General features: G+C 43.9%; 1 protein-coding gene across 4 annotated transcripts in view; it reads left to right on the top strand.

The window, feature by feature from the left end:
- Window positions 1-20,918, top strand: part of Cpvl (carboxypeptidase vitellogenic like) — a 105,854-nt gene that overhangs the window by 37,568 nt on the left and 47,368 nt on the right. For 3 of the 4 annotated variants that reach the window (XM_015985776.3, XM_042273347.2, XM_076566833.1), the window contains 4 exons: window positions 7,117-7,239; window positions 7,621-7,752; window positions 13,049-13,147; window positions 14,689-14,862. In XM_015985776.3, the coding sequence (XP_015841262.2) occupies window positions 7,117-7,239; window positions 7,621-7,752; window positions 13,049-13,147; window positions 14,689-14,862 (528 nt within the window). The remainder of the gene's footprint in view (window positions 1-7,116; window positions 7,240-7,620; window positions 7,753-13,048; window positions 13,148-14,688; window positions 14,863-20,918) is intronic. The other variant, XM_042273348.2, reaches the window with a different exon arrangement.

Genomic DNA, 20,918 nt, shown 5'->3' with positions numbered 1-20,918 from the left:
CCAAGGTCACCCAGCCAGAGAGGGGTGAAACCTAATGATGAGACTCCAGGACAAAAGATCGAAATGCTGACATCAGCTGTGGGAGATATAGCCTTGCATGGGGAGGTGCTTTCTGGAAACCAAATCATCTTCAGGAACTCTCTTCTCCCTCTTCTCCTGGAAGGGAGTCTGACACCCCCACTCTTATTTCCTGCATCTGTCTAGGGTTATAACTCTACAAGTGGGAAGAGGCTCCCCAGCTCTTCGGATGTCTGTCTTTCTGGCCAAAACCTAGTTTTAATCACAAAGCCTTGGCTTTGATCATAAAGTTTTATAGAGCAAATGGAAGTTTCAAGTGATATAAGGGCTGGAAGTCCTTGGAATGCAATTATTTCTCGGCCATGGAACTTGCTGAATTTTATTAGATAGCATTCAAGCTGGTTTAACTCTTCAGTCCATGACAAACGTCTATTTTCAATTACATCCATCTGCACTTGCCAACATTTTCTTTTAGAATTGAAAATGGATTTGTGACTGTTTAATGAGTTTAATATTATAAAAATGAAGGTTTAAGCTGTAACCCGAAGAACTGAACGAGGGCATATGGAAATGTTTACAAGTTGGGCCTCTGGCTTTCAGAGAATATATCCAAATCAAATCAGTACATATTTACTGATTCTCAAGTTGCATGGAGAAGAATGTGAGTACATAGACAGAAGTCATAAGCTTTGTCTAAAGTGAACTATCCTGGTGGATCATACAGTACAGTCTAGACACAACATTGGGACCTAGTTAGAGATGTCCAGGGTGGGGACAGGCAATTCTAAGGTAAATCACTTAAGCAGCTTCAACTTTCTAAATTTTATCTACAGAGCACAAAGGCCTTGGTTTGTGCCTGTGGCCCGGCTTGCTCATACTCATTATTTACAAGTCAAATTAACTGGAGTCTCCATTTCAAACAAAGGAGTTTATTCATCTGCTTCGGTCAGCTGGCAGCAAGCTGGCTTTCCCAGTCAGCTCTGAGGTGAGAATAGGATGAAGAAAGGATGCATCTCGTGTCCCTGGCGGGTGATGTTTTCAAAGACACACCCTCAGTGAAGCTGAATTATCCATCATTTAGAAGTCAGCATGTCCCTTTGTGTGGGTTGGTGTGCCTGGAAGTTGGCGGCAGATCAAAATGTTCTTGCTCCGTGTCTCTGCCTGCAGCTCCTGCAGCTTCCTTTGCAAGTTCATATTCAGGAGAAATGGACGGCTGATAATATCATGCTCTTGTTAAAAGCTCCCCTTTTAATTGCAGCGGTGCGGTCTCAAAGTTAGATGACGCATGGTCTAGAAATGTCTAGGAAGCTGTGGAGATTACCACAACTCTACTGATATGCTGGCCTTCCTAGCTCCTTTTCCAAACTGACCATTTGAAGTCACACTTCTCTCTGCAGAGAAAAGAATGGTGCGGAGTGTCTTAGTTAGGGTTCCGATTGCTACGAAGAGACAACATGACCACACAGCTCTTATAAAGGAAAACATTTCATTGTGGTGGCTTGATTACAGTTCAAAGGTGCAGTTCCTTATTGATATGGTGGGAAGCAAGGCAGCATGCAGATAGACATGGTGTTGGAGAAGGAGCTAACCAGCAGGCAACAAGACGTCGTCTGAGACACTGTATGTGGCTTTAGTACATATGAGACCTCAAAGCCCATTTCTACAGTGGCTCATTTCTTTCAAACAGGCCACACCCACTTTAACAAAGCCACACCTAATAATACCACTCCCTTTAGGGGCCAGGGCCATTTTCTTTCAAACCACCACCATATTGAGCTAAAGTGAGAACCCCCCAACCCCAAGGCTAGATGAAGTCAGGGTTGCATTGGCTTCATCTTGATTGGGCTATTCCATTAGATTTAGGTTTTCATTGATTGATTGATTGATTTGCCATTTTTGTGGCTTTCTTTGTGTTTTCAGTGTGTATGTAGAACTCTGTCCATGGCGTTGAAGATTTCCTGCTCTTTTAGTCTATTCCCCTAAGTGCAGGCGGCTGCTCCAAAGCCTGTGCCTGAGAAGAGCTTTGCCCCAGGACATGTGTAACTCTTTCTAGACGTGCAGCTACCATTGCTCCCTTCTGGAGACACAGAGTTCCCTCAGCTCAGCCGTGGTGAATTCTTCAAAGGGGTGGGCATCTTGGCCAGCTGAGTGACTGGGGAGATGGGTGCTCAGGATGACCCTCAGGGCACTCAATTCACTGCTGCTGAGGTTGCAAATTCCATGCCCTTTTCTGCCAGGTAGAAATGAGGACTGTGTCCAACTCTGAATGAGGGATCTATGTCCAGGGCAGCTGTCTCTCTTTGAAAAACCATTGCTTATCATCGCTGCTAAAGCTATGAATGTTTTACCCCCAAATTTATGCCTAGAAACAAGGCAGCGAGTGAATATAATTGCACTGTTTTTTTTTTTTAATTTAAGCTATACTTCACAAATGTGGGTGAATGTGGCTTAAACACTAGAATCCATGGGTACATGTAGCATTTATATAAAGGAGTGTTGCTTCCCATGTAATGTTATTGTCAGCCCCACCCCCTCTTTGAAGGAGCTAACCGAAGCTTGGTTTTAGCTATGAAATCTTTTCCCTTCCTTTAAAGTACCTGGATGGCAGGGACACAGTAAGTCAGCTGTGATGCTGTTGAAACATACAAGAAGGGAGAGACTCAGATGGAATACACAATTAAGTTGATTCTCATTGGACGCTTACACATCTGGGTAATTAGGCGAGCACTACATCCTCTGCAGACTGTTTTACAAGTACAGTAAGCTCTTGACATGATTTCCGGGAAGCTGTCCCCCACACCATGTAAGTATTCACAGGGATGGCAGACCAAGAGTCAAAACTACATTCAGCTATGCTCTTGAGACCCTTCTCTCATGGGCAGAATAAAGGACTGAGAGCTGAACTCTGCCACGCTTCTGATACAGGAGAAGAATCCGAGCTCTGTTGCTTCTTTGAGCTTCAGCAGATGAAGCAAACGGAAGCAAACACAGCCCAAAGTCCCCGGTTCTTCTTGATGGAGGTGACTGGGATTACAGTCCCCACGGGGAAAGTGAGCTAAACACACACAGTGCTGGAATTGGCAGCTTGCAGCGCCTTTAAATATCTGCAAGGAATCCCAAGGCGAGACTGGGATCCAGATGTGTTGATTGCTAACCTCTCCTGAGCTGCTGTGTGAGACGTATATGCTTATCTGGCTGAGTTCCTTGCTCAAAGGTCACTGCCAAATGCTAACACAATGTGTCTGTTCCCGCAGGCAGCACTTTCCCCTCTCCCCGTTAGAATGGCTTTGATGTTGCTCTGAGCTTTTATAAGGCCAGTGTTGAATCCGGGGGTGGAAGGTTACTATTAATTTGCAGACTTCAGGGGCTTTGTTGGCCTGCTGGTGGTCACACTGAGGAGCACCATTGGGAGGTCAGAGAAGGCTCAGGACTGGAATTCTGGTTGTGGTCATTACTGTCCTCATTAAGGGAATAACTCAGAACCAAAGGAGCAAGTGTTCTTATGTCTAGGTCCAAAGTAATGACATCGGCAGCCATAGTCGGATTCTAAGGCAGATACTCCCCCCAAACATGAAGTTTTACTCTTTTTAAGATATATACAGAAGGAGTGGGGAGGTAAAACAAAAAATACTTGATTTGTTAACCTGTTCTCTTCCAAAGTGTTTGTGATAGTCAGTGCATAGTTAAGCAGAGAAATAAATGATTCCAGAATAAGAAGTCTGCTTTTGAAAACACAAAGAAATATATCCCAGCAAGGAATGCAAAAAATAATGGAAATTTCGCTATAACGTGTTGATTCCCCATATAATAATCCTGTAATTGTCTACTGTGTGACAGCCTGAGTCACTCAGCCAATGGAATGATTAATGAACAAGACAATGAAGAATTTGTCACACTGACACAAAGCAAGGAAGTGTGTGATAGTCATTAGAAACAAAGAATGAGATAAACATCCTCACCGCTAGGACAGCGGATGTGGGATGAATATTGAAGAATATGGTGGTTATAGAATTATCCATCTCGTTGTCCTGTTTGTCATGAGTGGCCTGCTTAGTAAGCATGGGGTAGATAAAAACAGGTCCCAGCATGGGACCCGAGAGCCACAGGACACTCTGTGACCACTGACTGAAATGCGATTTGCTAGAGAAAGTGAGAGTTGTGGAAGCAGCCATGCCTGGGGAGAACTCCAGCTATGCATGCCATTAACATGCACAGACCTCATTTCACTGTTGCAAAATGTAAGAAAATGAAGTGTATTGTGCATGGGCTCATATTAGGATGAGTGGAATGGCTTGGTTCATGGATGAGGCTCCAATTCTGGAATGGGTATTACAATGCAGGGTCCTTTTTCATTTCTTACCTAGCTATGTCTCACATGTAATGACCGGGAGGAAGGGTCCACACACTGGATGTTTTACACTAAGTTTACCACCACTGACTACATAGCTATGTAAAGGACGTGGCCTTCCGTTTCAGAAAGGATACATTTCACTTACCAAAAGTAACAAGAAGACAACCCAGGAGATACTATCACTCAGTACATTTCTGTACCAATTTCTTTGGATAAAAATAATTAGAGGTAATATGAGATCACTCATGTGTCAAGTGTGTTTGCATGGGCCTGGTTTGCCCTGGTCATTGTGCACATCATGGGACTATCGTTCATGAATCATATGTTTGCTCTGGTGGGTGGGAGATGGGGTTTCCATGATGTTCTTTAGAAGTAACTATGGCCCTTCTAAGGACATTTTTGTGTTTTATTCCTTTTTGTGTCTCCCCAAGTATCTAGCACAATGACCTTGACCCAGAAGCCCTTGTTGACTGAAGTCTGGGTGACACATTTATCAGCGAAGCCATTGCTCAGGAAAATGTATTATCTTACAGACATTTGATAAACCTTCACTTATTTCCACTAGCAAGATCATATTGCACAGTTATGCAGCAAACCAAACTTCAGACATATAATCCCATCTTTATACTGCCACAAGGAAACCGAAACAGATTCCTAAGAATGAATGCTGGAAGTGTTTTGATTCACTGCTTTACCTAAGGAACTGCTCTTGCACAAGAGGGCTGGCTGTGCAAACAAGATCTCGGATAAGTTATGTGAATTACCTGCTTTTATCAGCTTGGTAAAAGGGAGTTTAAACTTTTGGAGTAGATCGGACCATGTGTGACTCTTACCACTTAACCTCTCCAAGTCCTGTGTCTTAGCTTGAAGGGAGGACAGTGGTGTTTGCAACCTGTGACTGGGATTATGATATAGATCAATTAGAGCAGCCAGATGTTCCAAGCCTGTGAAGAGCCTTGGGAATGTCATAGAAGGTCTGTGGACTCACAGATACTTGTCTAAGGCCTCTAGTCTACCTGTGCATTGCCCTTTTCCAGATGCACATGGACTCATTAGTTTCACAGCTATTTATTGGACACTAGCAGCATCAGGCAGCATGAATAAAAATAAGCACAGTAGATGCTACGTTTATGTTCAGGCATCTTCGAGGATGGGGGCAAGCATGATGATGTAAGCTGATGAGTAGCTAAGTGTTTGTTGAGGAAGGGTGAGGATTAAGTGGGAAAGCAAAGGATATAAAACAAGAAAACAGGACTATTAAATTTTTGGTGAGAGGCCAGAGAAGTCATTGCTCAGGCAGCCTGACTTAAAAAAAAAAAAATGAGGGAATGAACCACCCAGATACGTGGGAGAGAGCATTCCAGGTGCAAAGAGAGATGAGCACAAAGGCCCTGGTGCACATGGGGAGCATTCGGGCCCCCAGTGGGGCTAGAAAGGATTGAGTAAGAAGGTAGCATGGGGTGAGGCTGGGGAAAGGAGAGGCTCACATTAGACCTCATGTCTCAAATACAGCCCGCTGCTTTGATTCCGGTACACAGCCACAGAAAGATTTAAGCAGAGGGGTCGCATGGGCTGGCTTGTGCTTTAGCTGTACCACTGTCTAGAAAATAAAGTGGCTGGGGCCAAAGAAGACCACTCTGGAAGCTGCTGCAGTCACCAAGGCTGCAGATAGTGTGATGGTGACCTGAAGTAGGGCAAGGAACCAGACATGGAAGAAGACACTGTATTCCAGGTGCATTTGATAGGATAGATAGGACTGACATGCCTCGTTGTGAACTCTAAGGGGTACAAGAGAAAGAAATACAAAAATTGATACTGAGATTTTTGGCCGGCACATTCAGAACAAAGTTAACATGAATCACAAGGGAGGTTACGGGAAGACTCAGGATTGGGGCCTTCATTCTGAGCATATGGAGTTTACAGTTGGATAAACAGCTGGACAAGCCATGAAGACAACTCTTGGTCGAATTAATCAAAACTGTGTTTCCAAATACTACTGAGTGGGCCAGTGAGAGGGCTCAGCAGGAAAAAAGTGCTTCCAACCAGGTCTGATGACCTAAGGTTCATCTCTGGAGCCCATGTGCTGGAAAGAGAGACTCGACTCTGACTCGCCCCCCTAATAAATAAATTGTATGTAATAAAAAATATAAATCTGTATGACTGAATCAATAATGGCACTTGCTGAAATAGTTTGAAAGTGGAAGTACTGTGTTGTTATAAGAAAATTGCTCATAAAATAATTTGCCTGGAAAAAGGATCCTGTGCTAGAAAAAGCTGGAACACACAGATAAGTTCAAAGAAAATCTGTGACCAATGTTATTGGGTTGGTCCCTTCTCCTATTCCTTCAATACACACTGATTTTAAATTTTGCATCATTATGCAGATTTTTAAGTCTTAGGTTTAGACTTGAGTTTTTTTTTTCTTTCCTTTAGTAAAAGTTGGAATAGAAGACTGTGGGAAGAGACACCCAGCAGGTGATAGAATTGTGTGTCCAGTGCTCTAGGTCATTCATTTTGTTTTGAAGGACATTAGAATGTTCCATGATAACATGGTATTTATGTGTTTTCCATGTCACTTAGGGCCATATGGTGTGAGAACAGAGGTAAGAGTAAAGCTCTTTGTTACTGTAGAATTTTCAAAGTGAGCCGAAGCTATGGATGGAAATAATTATTGTTAATTAGCTTCAACACATGCAGCTGTGTGTGGATCAATTTGGGACTGTCATTTCAACATCTGTTCTTCTCAGTCTTATGCAGGGAAGTATGTGCCGGCCATAGCACACTATATCCACTCCCTCAACCCCGTGAGAGAGTTCAAGATCCGCCTGGAAGGAATTGCCATTGGAGATGCATACTCTGATCCCGAATCGGTTGGTGACCCGCCTTTTCTTTCTCAATCTGTCCCTTACAGAGACTAATTCCTTTGAATTGGATGAACACCACTTTTACCTCAGAGGCCTAACTTGTTAAAAGGCAATGTTAACTTAGCCCCAATCTAATTCTTAACTAAACCTTTCAGTGCGTCAACTTACTGTTCAAGCCTCATTGGTTGCCAATGAATGCCAGGTTGTACATCTGTAGGCATTGTGCTGTATGTGTGACTTTTCTGTTGTATATGGCTGTGTGTATAATTGTCCGCCTTGACTAATTCCAGCAAACATGAAGAGGTCATTGCAAAGTGTTTCTTCTCGAGGCACAGGGTGTCCTGACCTCTTCTCTCTGGTGTTCACGCCTGTCTCTTCTGTCCCCAGATTATAGGAGGGTACGCGAAATTCCTGTACCAAATTGGCTTGTTGGATGAGCAGCAGCAAAAGCACTTCCAGAAGGAGTGCAACAAGTGCATAAAATACATCAAAGATCAGCACTGGCTGAAGGCCTTTGAAGTGAGTTCTGGGGCCCCCGGCTGCCCTACAGCAATTAAAACCATCTGAGGATAGGCGGGGTCAGGAGGCACACCATGCGGTTCCAGCGTTGGGGATGGTATCTATCCCCTCCTCTGTCTAAGATCAGGAGGAGGGACGAGTGGGCACGAAGAAAAGCATTGCCTGCGTTTCTCTGAATTCACTTTGGCTGTTTTCAGCCCAAGATCATCCTGGCATGCCTATCTGTGTCTTTCATGAGCTGTTCTGACTTCCTTAAATGCTCTGTGGGACCTGAAGGGGTCCTGTAGCATATGGAAATCAGAAGCAAGGCAACCTGGGAAGTGGATGCCTGAGCTTCAACAGATGCTTGGAAACATTTAGAAGGGTTATGTCCACAAGCAGGGCTTCAACTGGAGAAGTGACCTGGTGTGTAACCAAAGTCCCGTGCTTTCAAGTGTCAGGATCAAAGACTACAAAGTGTAGTGTAATGGGAAAGATCTCCCAACAGAAATAGTGTGTGTGTGTGTGTGAATATTATTACACAGTTAACCTAACAATTGAACAAAGTGATGATATGATTTGGATTTGGGTTATTTAAGGTCTGGGGTTATACTTAACACTTTGATACAGGAAACTTGCATGTTTCAGCCAATGTAAAAGCAGAGTAAGCAATCTTCCTTGGGTGATTTTGCTACACATCTGTAGAACCATCCTGTCTGACATGCTGGTAGACGAGACAAGGGCTGGACTCCGAGGACCTCTATATGCTTGCTATTAGACTCATATTCTATGTACCTAAAGTCATTGTGACCAAGGCTTGATGTTAATAGATTTTTCAGGTGCATCAAATGTGCCAATTATGATCAAAACAGGAGACATACAAACCTAGAGAGAAAAGAAGCAGCTTCACAGTGATGCACATTTTATGAGTAGGATTGCAGGATGGACCCCTCATGGAGGTGGCTTGGTTTGCTATGGAGTCTGGGAACAGCAAGCTGTGCAGATGGCTTGAGAAAGGGAAGTCCCAGCCCTAGGCAGGATGCTGACAGACTCCTTTCTGTGTCAGGGTACCAGATGTGGCTGCAAAGCGTGGAGTCAGATGCCTTGTGCAGATGTAAACACAAAGGAATCGGGATTGTCTTGTGAGCATGTAAGATCATACATGCTTTCATGGACATTAATAGTATCTTCCAGATAGGCGTTGGGTTTTAGGCTGCCTGCTATGCTAGAGATGGGGAAAAGAAGAAAGCTTGAAAATTGAGAATTACTACCAAGCTTTATGTGGTGTGAGACTAATTTGCAAGAGAGAGACATTTGCTATGGGCTCGAAGGAGCTCACAGAGATTGTTAAGCAGTGTCAAGACCAGCTGAGAGACCTGAAAGAAGGAGGCAAAATGATGTCCGTGGCACATGATGTGACAGCTATGACACTTACAGGCTGGGAAAACTATTGAAAAGTATGAGTATTTTGTACAGTTGGAGACAATGAGGCTATGGCCCAAGGGTCTCTCCTAAACCAAATTCAGTAGAAACTTAAAAGACCTCCATTGTCATTCCTTGAGGGTATGAGATGTCTCTTCAATCACTGATCCAAGATCTTGAGATGGATTAAATCCTCTGAGTTTTCAAAGGAAACAGACAAAGCAGTGTTTAGTACATTAGCCGAAGATGCTAAGACATTGTGCAGTTCAAAAGGAGACAGATTTCCAAAATCTCAAGTCCAAGAGACTCAGCCTGTTTGATGTTCTGACTCTTATTTTAAAATTTTACTTATTTTATTTTATGTGTGTGAGTGTTTGCTCGAATGTATATCTGCATACCACATGCATTTCTGGTGCCCCTTGAGGACAGAGCAAGGCATCACATCCTCAGAACTGGAGTTACAGTTGCTTGTGAGCCACCATGTACGTGCTGGCAACTGAACATGGGTTCTCTGCAAGAACAGCAAGTGCTCTTCATGGCTGGGCCTCCTCCTCCTGACCCAGGGTTCTGGTTTTTAAAGATGGATCAATTAGTAAAAGAGCAGTAACAGCTGGTGAGAACATGGGAAACAGGCAATGCCATCCCTGCACACACACTGGTGGGGATGCTGGGCACAGAGGAGAGTCATGAGTCGTAGAAGGGTACCTGTAGATTGTGGGAGGCCTAGGGCTGCGATGGGTTGGCCTGACTCCTAGCCCAGTGTTTCTCCCTTCTGCAGTAGTTCCTGGGTATTCCATAAAACTCCTGGGGCATCCTCACAATTCTCCAAGAGTAAAATGGCTGATCTCTGGTTCCCCCTCTCTCCTTCCTGATGCTCTGAATCACAGAACATTCTCTGTGAAACAAGTTTTGATTAGAAAGTAGATTTCAAAAGACTGAATAAACTAGCTGCATTACTTGTTACTGCAATCACTTGTTAAGTGATTTTGTTTCTTGGTAGAAGCAAACCTACTATTTTTTTTCATTTAAAAATTAGCATGTATGCACACATGTATGTGCATGTGCATACATACGAGCACAGATGCGTGCTTACGTATGCACTTGTGGAGGACAGAAGTTGATGTCAGATGTGTTCTTCACTCCACTTTGCTTTTTGAGGCAGGGTCTCTCACTTGCCTCAGAACCCAGGGATCTCCCTCTTTCCATCTTTAAAACTCGGACATTATTAGTAAGCACCATTGCACCAGGGTTTAGACATGGGTACTGAGAATTGAACTTGGGTCCTCGTGCTTATAGGGCAAGAACTTTATCAATGAACCTCCCACCCTAGCCCCAGCAAATTGACTCTTTAAAGGTTTAATCTAGTCAGGCGGCGGTGGTCCATGCCTTTAATCTCAGCACTCAGGAGGCAGAGCCAGGCAGACCTCTGTGAGTTCAAGGCCAGCCTGGTCTACAGAGTGAGATCTAGGACAGGTACCAAAACTACATGGAGAAACCCTATCTCAAAAAAACCTAAAAAAAAAAAAAAGTTTAACCTACATTCTCATTGGTGTTGAGGATGGCTTCTAAAGATGAGTTCCACAAATGATGTGCACATTCAGTACAACTTCTATCCTAGAGTGGGCAAATAAAAGAAAGACACCAGCTCTGGGCTATGAACCTGTGGATTCATTATTTAACACGAAGGTATCTCCACTCTGTGAAGGTTGGAGTATGGGTATTTCTCCAGATGTAGCCTGGAGCAGAATCCTTGGTTTGCCTAGCTCACTTTGCATGGTTTCTTACCCTTCTCCTTCTTCATCCAGACCCCTCATCTCTATACAGCCAGATGTGGGGCCATTGCACAGCCAGAGGTGTTGAGGACGGGGGGGTGCAGGCTGAAGCCGTGGAGGGGCTAGCGTCTCACTCATGCCTTTATCAGTGGGTACCCTGGCAAGTTACTGCACTTCTGTAAATCCTAATTTCCTCACCCAACACTAGGATAACGCTATTTTATCGTATAATAAGCTTAACTCATTCTTGATGGTTTTCAGAATGTGTTGCATTCACGTCATACAGTCCTTTCAGAGGACCCTCTTAAAATACATCATCAACAGCAGCAACAGCAGTAGAAAGAGAAGACATATCTTCACCTCCTCCTCCTCTCTTCTTCTTCCTGCTTTAACCCAGGCCTGACACTCTCCTAACATGCTACACACACACACACACACACACACACACACACACACACACACACACACACGCAGCTCTCCCCTGTTGACCCATAGGTGGGGTAGCTATCTCCCTCCTTCCTCACTGCTGCTTCCAGAACACTTTCCTCTTCCTCCTAAAGCACTGAGCATTTTATTTTAGCCTCAGAGGGTGCCACCAAGCACTGTTTGGGCCAGTTGTTTACTCCCTGGTCTCTCCTCACATTCTCTGGCTGGTTTGGCTCACTGTCACTCCCAACACAATTCCTGGCAACTGTAGTATCCACCAGGGTGATGTTTTAATATTCAATTCTTGTGTTCTTTAGCAGCCTTGTTCTCCCCTTTAGTTACTTATTCCTGCTACAAAACAAAACAAAACCCAGAAAAACAACCAAGTAAATAAACAACCGAAGAGCTGCCAGAGCCATCACCCACACTCTGAAGCTGAAATATCTTGATTCAGTTGCCACATCTTATCCCTCCGGCCTACTTATGTTCATGAACCCAGCTGAAGCCATTGTCCAGCTCCCGTGCCTCTCAGCCCATTGAACCACCACCTCTTCGTGAGCCCTAAGCCCTAAGTCTTCATTTCTCTGAGTACCCAACCTAAACCCAGGTCGATCCACACATTTCAGCCACTGAGTTCCGCTAATGCTTCCTCCAACCTCTTTGGCTAAGCCGAAACCCTGGCTGATGCTCCTTCTTTGCTGCCTCCATGCTGGTCCTTGTTCAGCAGCCCATGGCTGGAGAAAAGCCAACAGCCATGGTGACCACCTTTCCACACTGGTGATGAAGTCTATAGATACCCGCCTGGAGTCTATAGATACCTGCCACCAGCTCTAAGACCCTGAATCTCAGCCCACATTCCATGCCCTCTCTGCTCATGCTGTGGGTGAGTGTTCTAGCGACCCTGTGAAGGCAATCCCTCTCACTGGGCAAACTCCCGAGTTGAAGCATCTGGTTTTAGTGTCTTCTGCCTAGAATAGTCTTCCCCTGGTTGTCTATATTCCTGGCTTTCTGCCAGGCAATGGGTCATAACTCAAATGCCATCTTCTAAGTGAAACTTCGCTTTTCAGTGCCCCCTACCCGTAGACAGACACACCCATAACACCTCCCATTCTTCTCCTTACCGTCCCCAACGCACATATGGCTCTAACACCTGATGCATTTTGCCTTGCCATGCTTATTTGTTTCCCGAGAATGTAAGTTCTACGAGGGATGGCGTTCGCCTGTTACAAATGTTCAGGAAGTGAAATGAGAAAGGTTTTAAAATGTAGGGGCTGGAGAGAGAGCTCAGTTGGGAAGATTTTTGTCATGCAGTCCCAAAGACCTGGAATATGAGTCCCATAACCCAAGTATAAACAAGAGCTTGGGCATGGTGGCATGGGCTTGTGCTGGGGAGGCCAATCTATGCTACTTGGTGAGTCCTAGGTGGGTAAGAGACCCTGTCTCAAAGAAAACAGTGGACAGTGCCTGAGGAATGATACCCAAGGCTGTCCTTGGGCCTCCACGTATATGTGAGTGCATGCAAATGCATATCATGCATATGAACACATATGTAAACACATAAACACACACCTATAGATACACACATCCTAACAAAAAGAAAAGTGAGAAAGACAGACGTCCTGACTGCATGCTACAACAAGGGCTGTGCCTGCTAGACCTCCCTGACACTGTCCTTCCCTTCTCCCTCTCTGACCTAGATCCTGGATAAGCTGCTGGACAGTGATTTAACAAATGATCCATCCTACTTCCAGAATGTGACAGGGTGTACCAATTACTACAACCTTTTACAGTGCACGGTAACGACGTCTTAAAAACACAGTCATGTCTGCTTCAAACTTTGGGCAAACCCAAACAGCCTCTGATGGGAAAGTATAGCTCAATTTGAACTGGATGGCCATGTCCATCGTGTATTGCATAATTTTGTCTCCTGACCCCTGGGACTTGTTTCTCATGGCTGCTTAGAGTGCCACCCATAATATGTGATATTCTAGACAGCGCAGAATGGTGTCTGTTTAACTCAGTGTCCCTACTAGACCTTGTCCCTGGGAGGAGGGGCTCTGGGAAGGGTGCAGGCTGGGACTGCAGCCCTGAGTGCTGGGTTAAGGCTTCAATCTGAGTCTCTTGAAAACATCCAGGTTCTTTGTTATGCACTTAAGATGGCTGAGGTAATCAACACTACCCAAGCCTCCCTGAAAATATTTGCCTTGTCTTACTTTGAACTTGAGGTGTTTAGAACATTTAGGACCGCCCTCACTTCAAGGCCTCTGGAATACTTTTTAAAGTATTCAAGTAGTTTCTTTCATAAAAGTAGGCCAGAGTTGACTGACATCTTTTGTGTAGAGTTAAGTGAATAAGGAGAGCCCGCTTGGCAGTTCGGGTGTGTGGACTCCTTGTCTACCACCCAGGACAATACATTTGGTTTTTAAATTGCCTTATTTATGAGCTATTTGTAAGTAAAATTTTAAGTTACTTTTGGTGGGATTCCCAGCCCTGTGGTTTTGGACAATAACAAAACATGGCAGGAAACAGAGAAACAGAATTTGTGATTATAATGTTTTTCTGTAGAAAGTAATATATTCACAGCCAAAAAAAAAAAAATTGCTGACGAAGCACAGAATTGTTGAACATAAATCCTAAACAGTATTTTTGTAACCTAGAGAATTTTTTAAAAAAATGAACATTTGCTCCTTTTTCTTTAAAGTTTAATGATTATTACAGAGACTTTTGAGTAGGTTTTTTTTGGGAGGCGGGGTTTGGTTTTTAAAAAGGGCTGTGGGTAACTTGCTTTATGTCTTTTACTAAGTATCAGTATTTTGCCTATGATATAATCCCCCCCATAAATTATAATCAGGTGACTGCACGTGGGAGGGGCGAGAGCGATATTAGTGATCAGCAGAAAATGGCAAGCACACCCTGGCTTTAACCCACTCTGCTGCCCCTGGTCCCTTAAAAGCATCTTTACCAACTCACACAGAGCCAAGGTCAAGGAGTGATTGATTTACGTAGTCTACTCTCTTTCCTTTCTCCGGGATTCTCACCATTGAGCTGGCTGATTAGACGGTAGGGCTGCAAGGATAGTGTGAGGGAGAAAAGCCCTTCCCCAGGCACACGGGATACAGACTGCAAACTGAGGAGAGCCTCTGTGCTTGGCCTCAGCGAAAGGCTTCTTCCTCTTACCTGACTAGGGTGCCCCATTAAAATGTCAAGCCTGAGGACAAGTTAACAGTTTAGTCACGTCCTGTTTACCGCGCTGTGTGTTGTGAGAAAGTCTCAGCTTTCCCGCTAGGCCATGCCTGTCATCCTCCTCCATGACACCTTCTGATGTGCCTTCTGCCAGGAACCGGAGGACCAAGGTTACTACGGGAAATTCTTGTCACTCCCACAAGTGAGACAAGCCATCCATGTGGGCAACCGGACTTTCAGTGACGGTGCCGAGGTCGAGAAGTACTTGAGAGAGGACACAGTGCAGTCGGTGAAGCCCTGGCTAGCTGAGATCATGGATCACTACAAGGTGAGCAGGGCACCTTGGCGGGGAGGTCCATCCCAGAACTCCTGGGTCACCGTGAGCCAAGAGGACATTTTATTTTATTTTATTTTATTTATTTTATTTCCTATTTTACTTCTTCCTTTCAAAAAACATCACCTATTCTATTTATACAATAGAAATAACCTTCTTTATTTTACTTCTCCAAGCTGTCTTTTTAATTGTTTCTGAAATTCCCTGAGGCCCACACCAGTCCGCATGCGTTCCTAGTTAAGGAAAAATAAAGCCAAGAAGAGGCCCAGCCGTGTGTAACAATCAGTTGTCCTTGTTTGCTCTATGATGTGAATGACAGCCTCATCGTGGTTAATCCAAGAGTGTGTCTGCTTAAGAATTGCTCCCTGTAATCAGTGATTATTCTGCCTGTATCTGCCACAAGCCCAGCCCTCTTGGGCTGTTGCGTTGGAGTGAACAAAGACACCGTTCTAAACAGAGCAAGGAAGGCACTATGTTTAGGGTTGACATATTCCAATTGGTTGGCCACAGAAAACCCCAATGGAAACACAGTGAACTGCCCCTCGGTCCCTGACAATGAGGGAGGATGCTAAGAACAAGTGATCTGGGTCCCTTGTGCATCGCTCCTTTCCTAGTACCACTCTCTCACCAGCACCCCTGCATCCTAGGGATGGCCTGTGGGGGCATCCCTGAAGGATGTGTGCAGAAATGATGAAGGATTGCATCCACTGAAACTTCCTCCCCGAATCCAGAAGAGGCAAGAGAGATACCCAGAACGAACAAAAGGCAAGCAATCTGTAAGGCACCTTGTATGAATTAGACAAAGTCTTGTCTTCAGAGTATTTAATTTTCATCTCTCATAAGTTGTCCACATTCTGCTTCTGTAGAGTCATGGCCTTTGCTGCTCCTTTCCCGCATGAGGAGCATCCTGGTCTATGATGTCTGTGTAGGAAAGGTCTCGGGGATTCTTGGTGTACTATGTGCACGCTGGTGCAAGAAGCGTCTAAACAAACACAAACTTACAGGCTCGTGTTTTAGAATATTCCTGCCTGGAAGGCTCACCTTTTCTGGTCCTGCCCCTAGTACACAGGGTTTAACATTTGTGTAATGTCTGCTAGCCAGCGGAACATGAGGAAACCCTACACTCTAGGGAAGAAGGGATCACACAAGATCAGGCCAGCATTTCAACTATCCTCACTTTTGGCTCTGTTGAGAAAATATGGTACTCATCTCTTCTTAGCCTATTCTCCTCTCCAAGTGATTTCCCCTTTGGTAAGCTTTATAACATGCTGTTGCTATTCTGGGTGCTTGCTCTGACACCCAGGCAGGTGCAGAACCAAAGCACGTGTCCATAACCAAGGAATGAATAAAAGAAACCCTAGCTATGTCAAAAATATACCCAGAAAACCTATCATAACTAATTAGGTATTTATTATCCTCAAATTTATTAAACAAAAAGCATTTAACACTTGTGTTTTAAGACATAAAAAGTTAGAGATACCATACCAAAACAAAATCCAAAGTGACTTGTTGAAAAGCATTTCCAGTACTGTTCTTTATTGAGCCCTGGGATGGATGGAGACATGTATCTACACACACACACTCATACACACACACACACACACACACACACACACACACACACACACACACACACACACACACATATGCACATGCGCATGCACACACGAACACGCGCACACGCACACGTGCACACATCTGAAATGTGAGCCCTTTCTCAAGCATGCGAGGCTAGGGTGGGGCATACAGAATTCCTGGTGGTATAATGTTCCAAATGTTGACCAATCATCTCAAGCTGAGCCCTGGATGATAAAAGGGAACAACATACTAACTAGCGTACATTTGGATATTTCAACATCTCCCTTTGTTGCCCCTGTAACCCAAATTAGTTGTCTCGAGTCTTCCTGGCTGCCATGATAAAATACTTGACCGGGTAGTTTCCATTCTACAAAAGTGTACTGCTGTCTGCTGGGAGTGCAGTGGGAGTGTGAGTCAGCTTCCTGTTGCCTTCTTGCGGGGTTCTCTCTGCCTGGAATTCCTTTATAGGGCTTGAATCTCATTCTCAAGAGTTCCACCCTCACGATCCCCTTACTTTCCAAGTCCTCACTTTGGAGATTGGGTATCAGCACAAGAATTTGGGGGAAAAGACAGAAATATTCAGACCCCAGCGTCTAGAAATGTGAACTCCAATGAAATCTGAATATTCTCTGTATGTTTCCATTCTGGATTAGTTTCCAGCAAAAGAAAATGGTTTAGCGGTGCAGATAATGCATGTTGCCCTGAAGAAAGAAGGAACTGTGTGGTCAATTGGAACTCCAACTAGACAGGGCGGCTGTGGAACAGACCCTGCATTCATGGAGACAGCTGGCAGAAGCCTCTGGCAGGGATCACTGTTGGCTTGTCCGCTGTTGATGGCGAACCTCAATGTGTATATAGCAGAATCAGAACAACATAGATTGGCTTCAGACATTAGTGTTCTTAATGTTCTATTTATGTAAGACTCAGCTCTCATTTGTCATAGAAAGCAGTGGGCCTGTTTCCGTTCATATGAATACAGGAGTCTTTTCCCAGTACTGTCTTCTCTTCGGCCAATGTGAGTGCCTCTGGCAGAATGAGGAAGGCCTTCAGGAGTGTCTGGGACGGTGTTTTTTTTGTGTGTTTCTATGTGAACATACTGATGTTTCTGTGCAAACCAATGAAAGCACAGCTGTGTTCTTGCAATGAATTGTAGGAGATTCAGATGCCACGATTTTGGATGGTGGAATAGTAAACTGAGATCTACACAGCTAGAATAATCTGTTGGAAGATCTAAATTTCTTCATGATTAAATCAGGTCAGAATGTTGTGAGGATTTTTAGGGGTCATGTAACAAAAGACTGTGGTGGTCTAGATAGAGAACATGCTCCAGGGTCAGGTAAAACACAGTGAATTTGGGCTCAAGGCTGTTCTTTTAACTCTTTGTGATTCAGTTTCTTTGTTATAAAATGGGACAAAAAATGGTGTGCTTTCATGAGGTTTAAGAGTGATTATATTTATAACAGTCCCCGATAGATGAAAGGTGTTTATAACCATAATCTATTACCAAGAACTTTGAGACAAATTACCTAAGAGCCCGCTATATGTAAGAGTGAAGAAGTGATATACCAAGGCAGGAAGGATGGCCCAGTGGGTAACGGCCCTGTCATGTAGGTGTAGGTGTGAGGACCTGAGTACACATCTCCAGAATCCACTTCTATGTAGTCCCAGTTTCCCCATGGCAAGATGGGATTCAGAGACAGGAGGATCCCCAGGATCTTGCATGCCAGCTAGCCTGGAGTATGCAGCAGCAAGTGACAAAGAGACCCTGCCTTAAAACAGGTGGAGGTCACTTCCATGTGACAAGAGAAAGAAAACAGTGACTCTCATGCAGTGACATTACCAAAGGGAGAACCTTTCAAAAGTAACAAAAGTGACATTGTAAGCAGTTAATGACAGACAATTTATGCAAATTAATGCTGTGTGTAAACCATCCAGAGAACATCAGACAGGATAAATGCAAAACAAATAAACAAAACAGGTATCTAATACGCAAGGTGTTCTTTAAAAAAAGAAAGAAAGAAAGGAATTTGCTCTCAGTAGATCTGCATTGTCAGAAACTTTTTCAAAGATTTTCAAAGAGAAAGAAAACAAAACGTTCTATGGATAATTCAGCTGTATGAAATGAAAGGGAGCAAGGCATAGTGGGCACGCCTTTAATCCCAGCCCTTGGAAGACAGAGGCAGGTGGATCTCCGTGAGCTTGAGGCCAGCCTGGTCTACATAGCAAGTTCTGGGCCACCCAGAGCTATATAGAGAAACTTTGTTTTCAAACACACACACACACACACACACACACACACACACACACACACACACACACACCAAACAAACAAACAAACAAACAAACAAACAAACAACCCTCCCCCCAAAAAGACAAAAAAGGAGAAAAGATTTTAAAAAAGGGAATCAAATAATGAATAGCATAGGCTATGTAACAGATCTAAAGGAATCAGTGCAAAAAAAAATCTCCTTGAATAACCATGACAGAGTTGTAGGATATGAGACAAATACACAAGAGGTGACTACTTTTCAATTATCAGCAATAAATAAACAGAATTTGAAATTAAAACAGTACTTTTCACATTAACACACACATACACACACATACACACACACACACACACACACACACACACACACACACACACGGGGAGGGGAACTTAGGTGTAGATCTAGTGAAATTTGAACTCACAAAACTGATGAAAGATAAACAACACAGAATAGAGAAGTTTGCCTGTTTATGCATAGGCCAAGTTAGCAGTACCAAGATGTCAACTCATCTCACCTTGATCCATAATTTCAATTTAACACCCACCAAAATCTGTCAGCAACTTATTTTGTACATGTGAATAAGTTGATTCCAAAGTTCATAGGAAAAGTCAAAAGATTCATATTAATCAATACAACGTTAAAGACGCACATTGTTGGAGGATTGACAAAGACTTCCTCGAGTGGCCAGTACAACAGAGAAACAGAACTTCCCACAGAGCAGGCAATGGAACAGACAAATAGATCCGAAGAACAGAAAAGGACTGAGAAGCAGAGCCATGTAAGTATAGTCAGATGCTCATTTACAAGTTGTAAATGGCAGCACATAAGAGCAGGTATAATCTTAATAAATGATGCTGAAAAACTGGATAGCCACCTGCAAAATGAGGACCGCTAACTCCTACAGTATAAGTACAGTCACAACGCATGTAGATCTAGAGCAAAAACAACACCAGGAAACTGAAAGGCTGAATCCTGTGACGGGGACCTGTTTCTCCAGATGTTCAGCTGGGGACTGTGCTGTGGGTCCATGTGAAGTGCGGTTCCTAACCTAAAGCTCAACACCAGGTCTGGGATGGGCGAAGTACCTACACGGTCCCCATGTTGGCAGTCACCACTCAACCAGCAGAAATAAACAAAACCCAGAAGGACATTAGTCTCTGGGAATTTTCATAGCTAAACTCAATAAAAAATGCACGTTTACGTCGTCTTCATGTTTCTCTGTGACCAAAGACCTGACAGAAAGTGACTCCCTGCGGGAAGGATGTCTTCAGGCTCATAGTTGAAGAGGACAGTGTCCACCATGTCAAGAAAAGCGTGGTGTTGGGAGTGGGTCACCGCCGGAGTGGCGAGCCCGTGATCCCATCGGCGTGCTTCGGAAGACAGAGGAGAATGCTGGCGCACATCTGGCTTTTGGCGCTCATGTGGCGCTCTCCTTTTTTGTTTCTATTCAGTCCTGGATCCCAGCCTATGGGTTGGTGGCACCCAAATCCGGCATAGGTCTCCCTTTCTCAGTTAACCCTCTTCCTCAAAGACACACCCATAGGTGAGTCTCCTGGGTGATTCTAAACACAGTTAAACTGACAACAAAGACTAAACATCTCAGTCCACAATTTAAAAAAATAATTACTTACCACACAAACAGGCTGCCATACAGAGTAAACAGACGTGGAGAGTCAAGATGCTTGATATGCAGGAAACATATAAAATAACTATTTATAGTATACTTAAATATGTAACATGGGGTTACAAAATAAGAAATAAATAAGGAATTATCAAATATCTTGAAGCTGCGCCAGTAAGATGGCTCAGCAGGTAAAGGCGCTTGTCCAGCCAAACCTGACGACCTGAGTTTGATCTCTGGGGTGCTCATAATGGAAAAAGAGAACCAACTATTGCAAGTTGTCCTCTGCCCTACACACACACACACACACACCATGACATGTGCGCACTGCCCCCAATAAGTAAATAGTAAGTATGTAAGTAAGTAAGTAAATAAATGTAAAAGTATTTTTAAAATATGAGGCCAGTTTTAAGGATAACCAACTGGCATCCAATGAAACAGTTGTTGAATAAAACAAAAAAAAAAGAAATGACATTTATATGTGTCTAAGCAAACTCATCCAGGGTAAAAAGGAAGGGATGAAAGGAGAGCATTGGGGTGGTTTGTGCACGTTCTTCAAGACTGATGGCACCCGGCACCTT

This window comes from Peromyscus maniculatus, chromosome 3, assembly GCF_049852395.1.
Source record: "Peromyscus maniculatus bairdii isolate BWxNUB_F1_BW_parent chromosome 3, HU_Pman_BW_mat_3.1, whole genome shotgun sequence".
Taxonomy (NCBI): Eukaryota; Metazoa; Chordata; class Mammalia; order Rodentia; family Cricetidae; genus Peromyscus; species Peromyscus maniculatus.
Note: the sequence above shows the minus strand (reverse complement) of the source record. Positions and strands in the feature narration are given on the sequence as shown.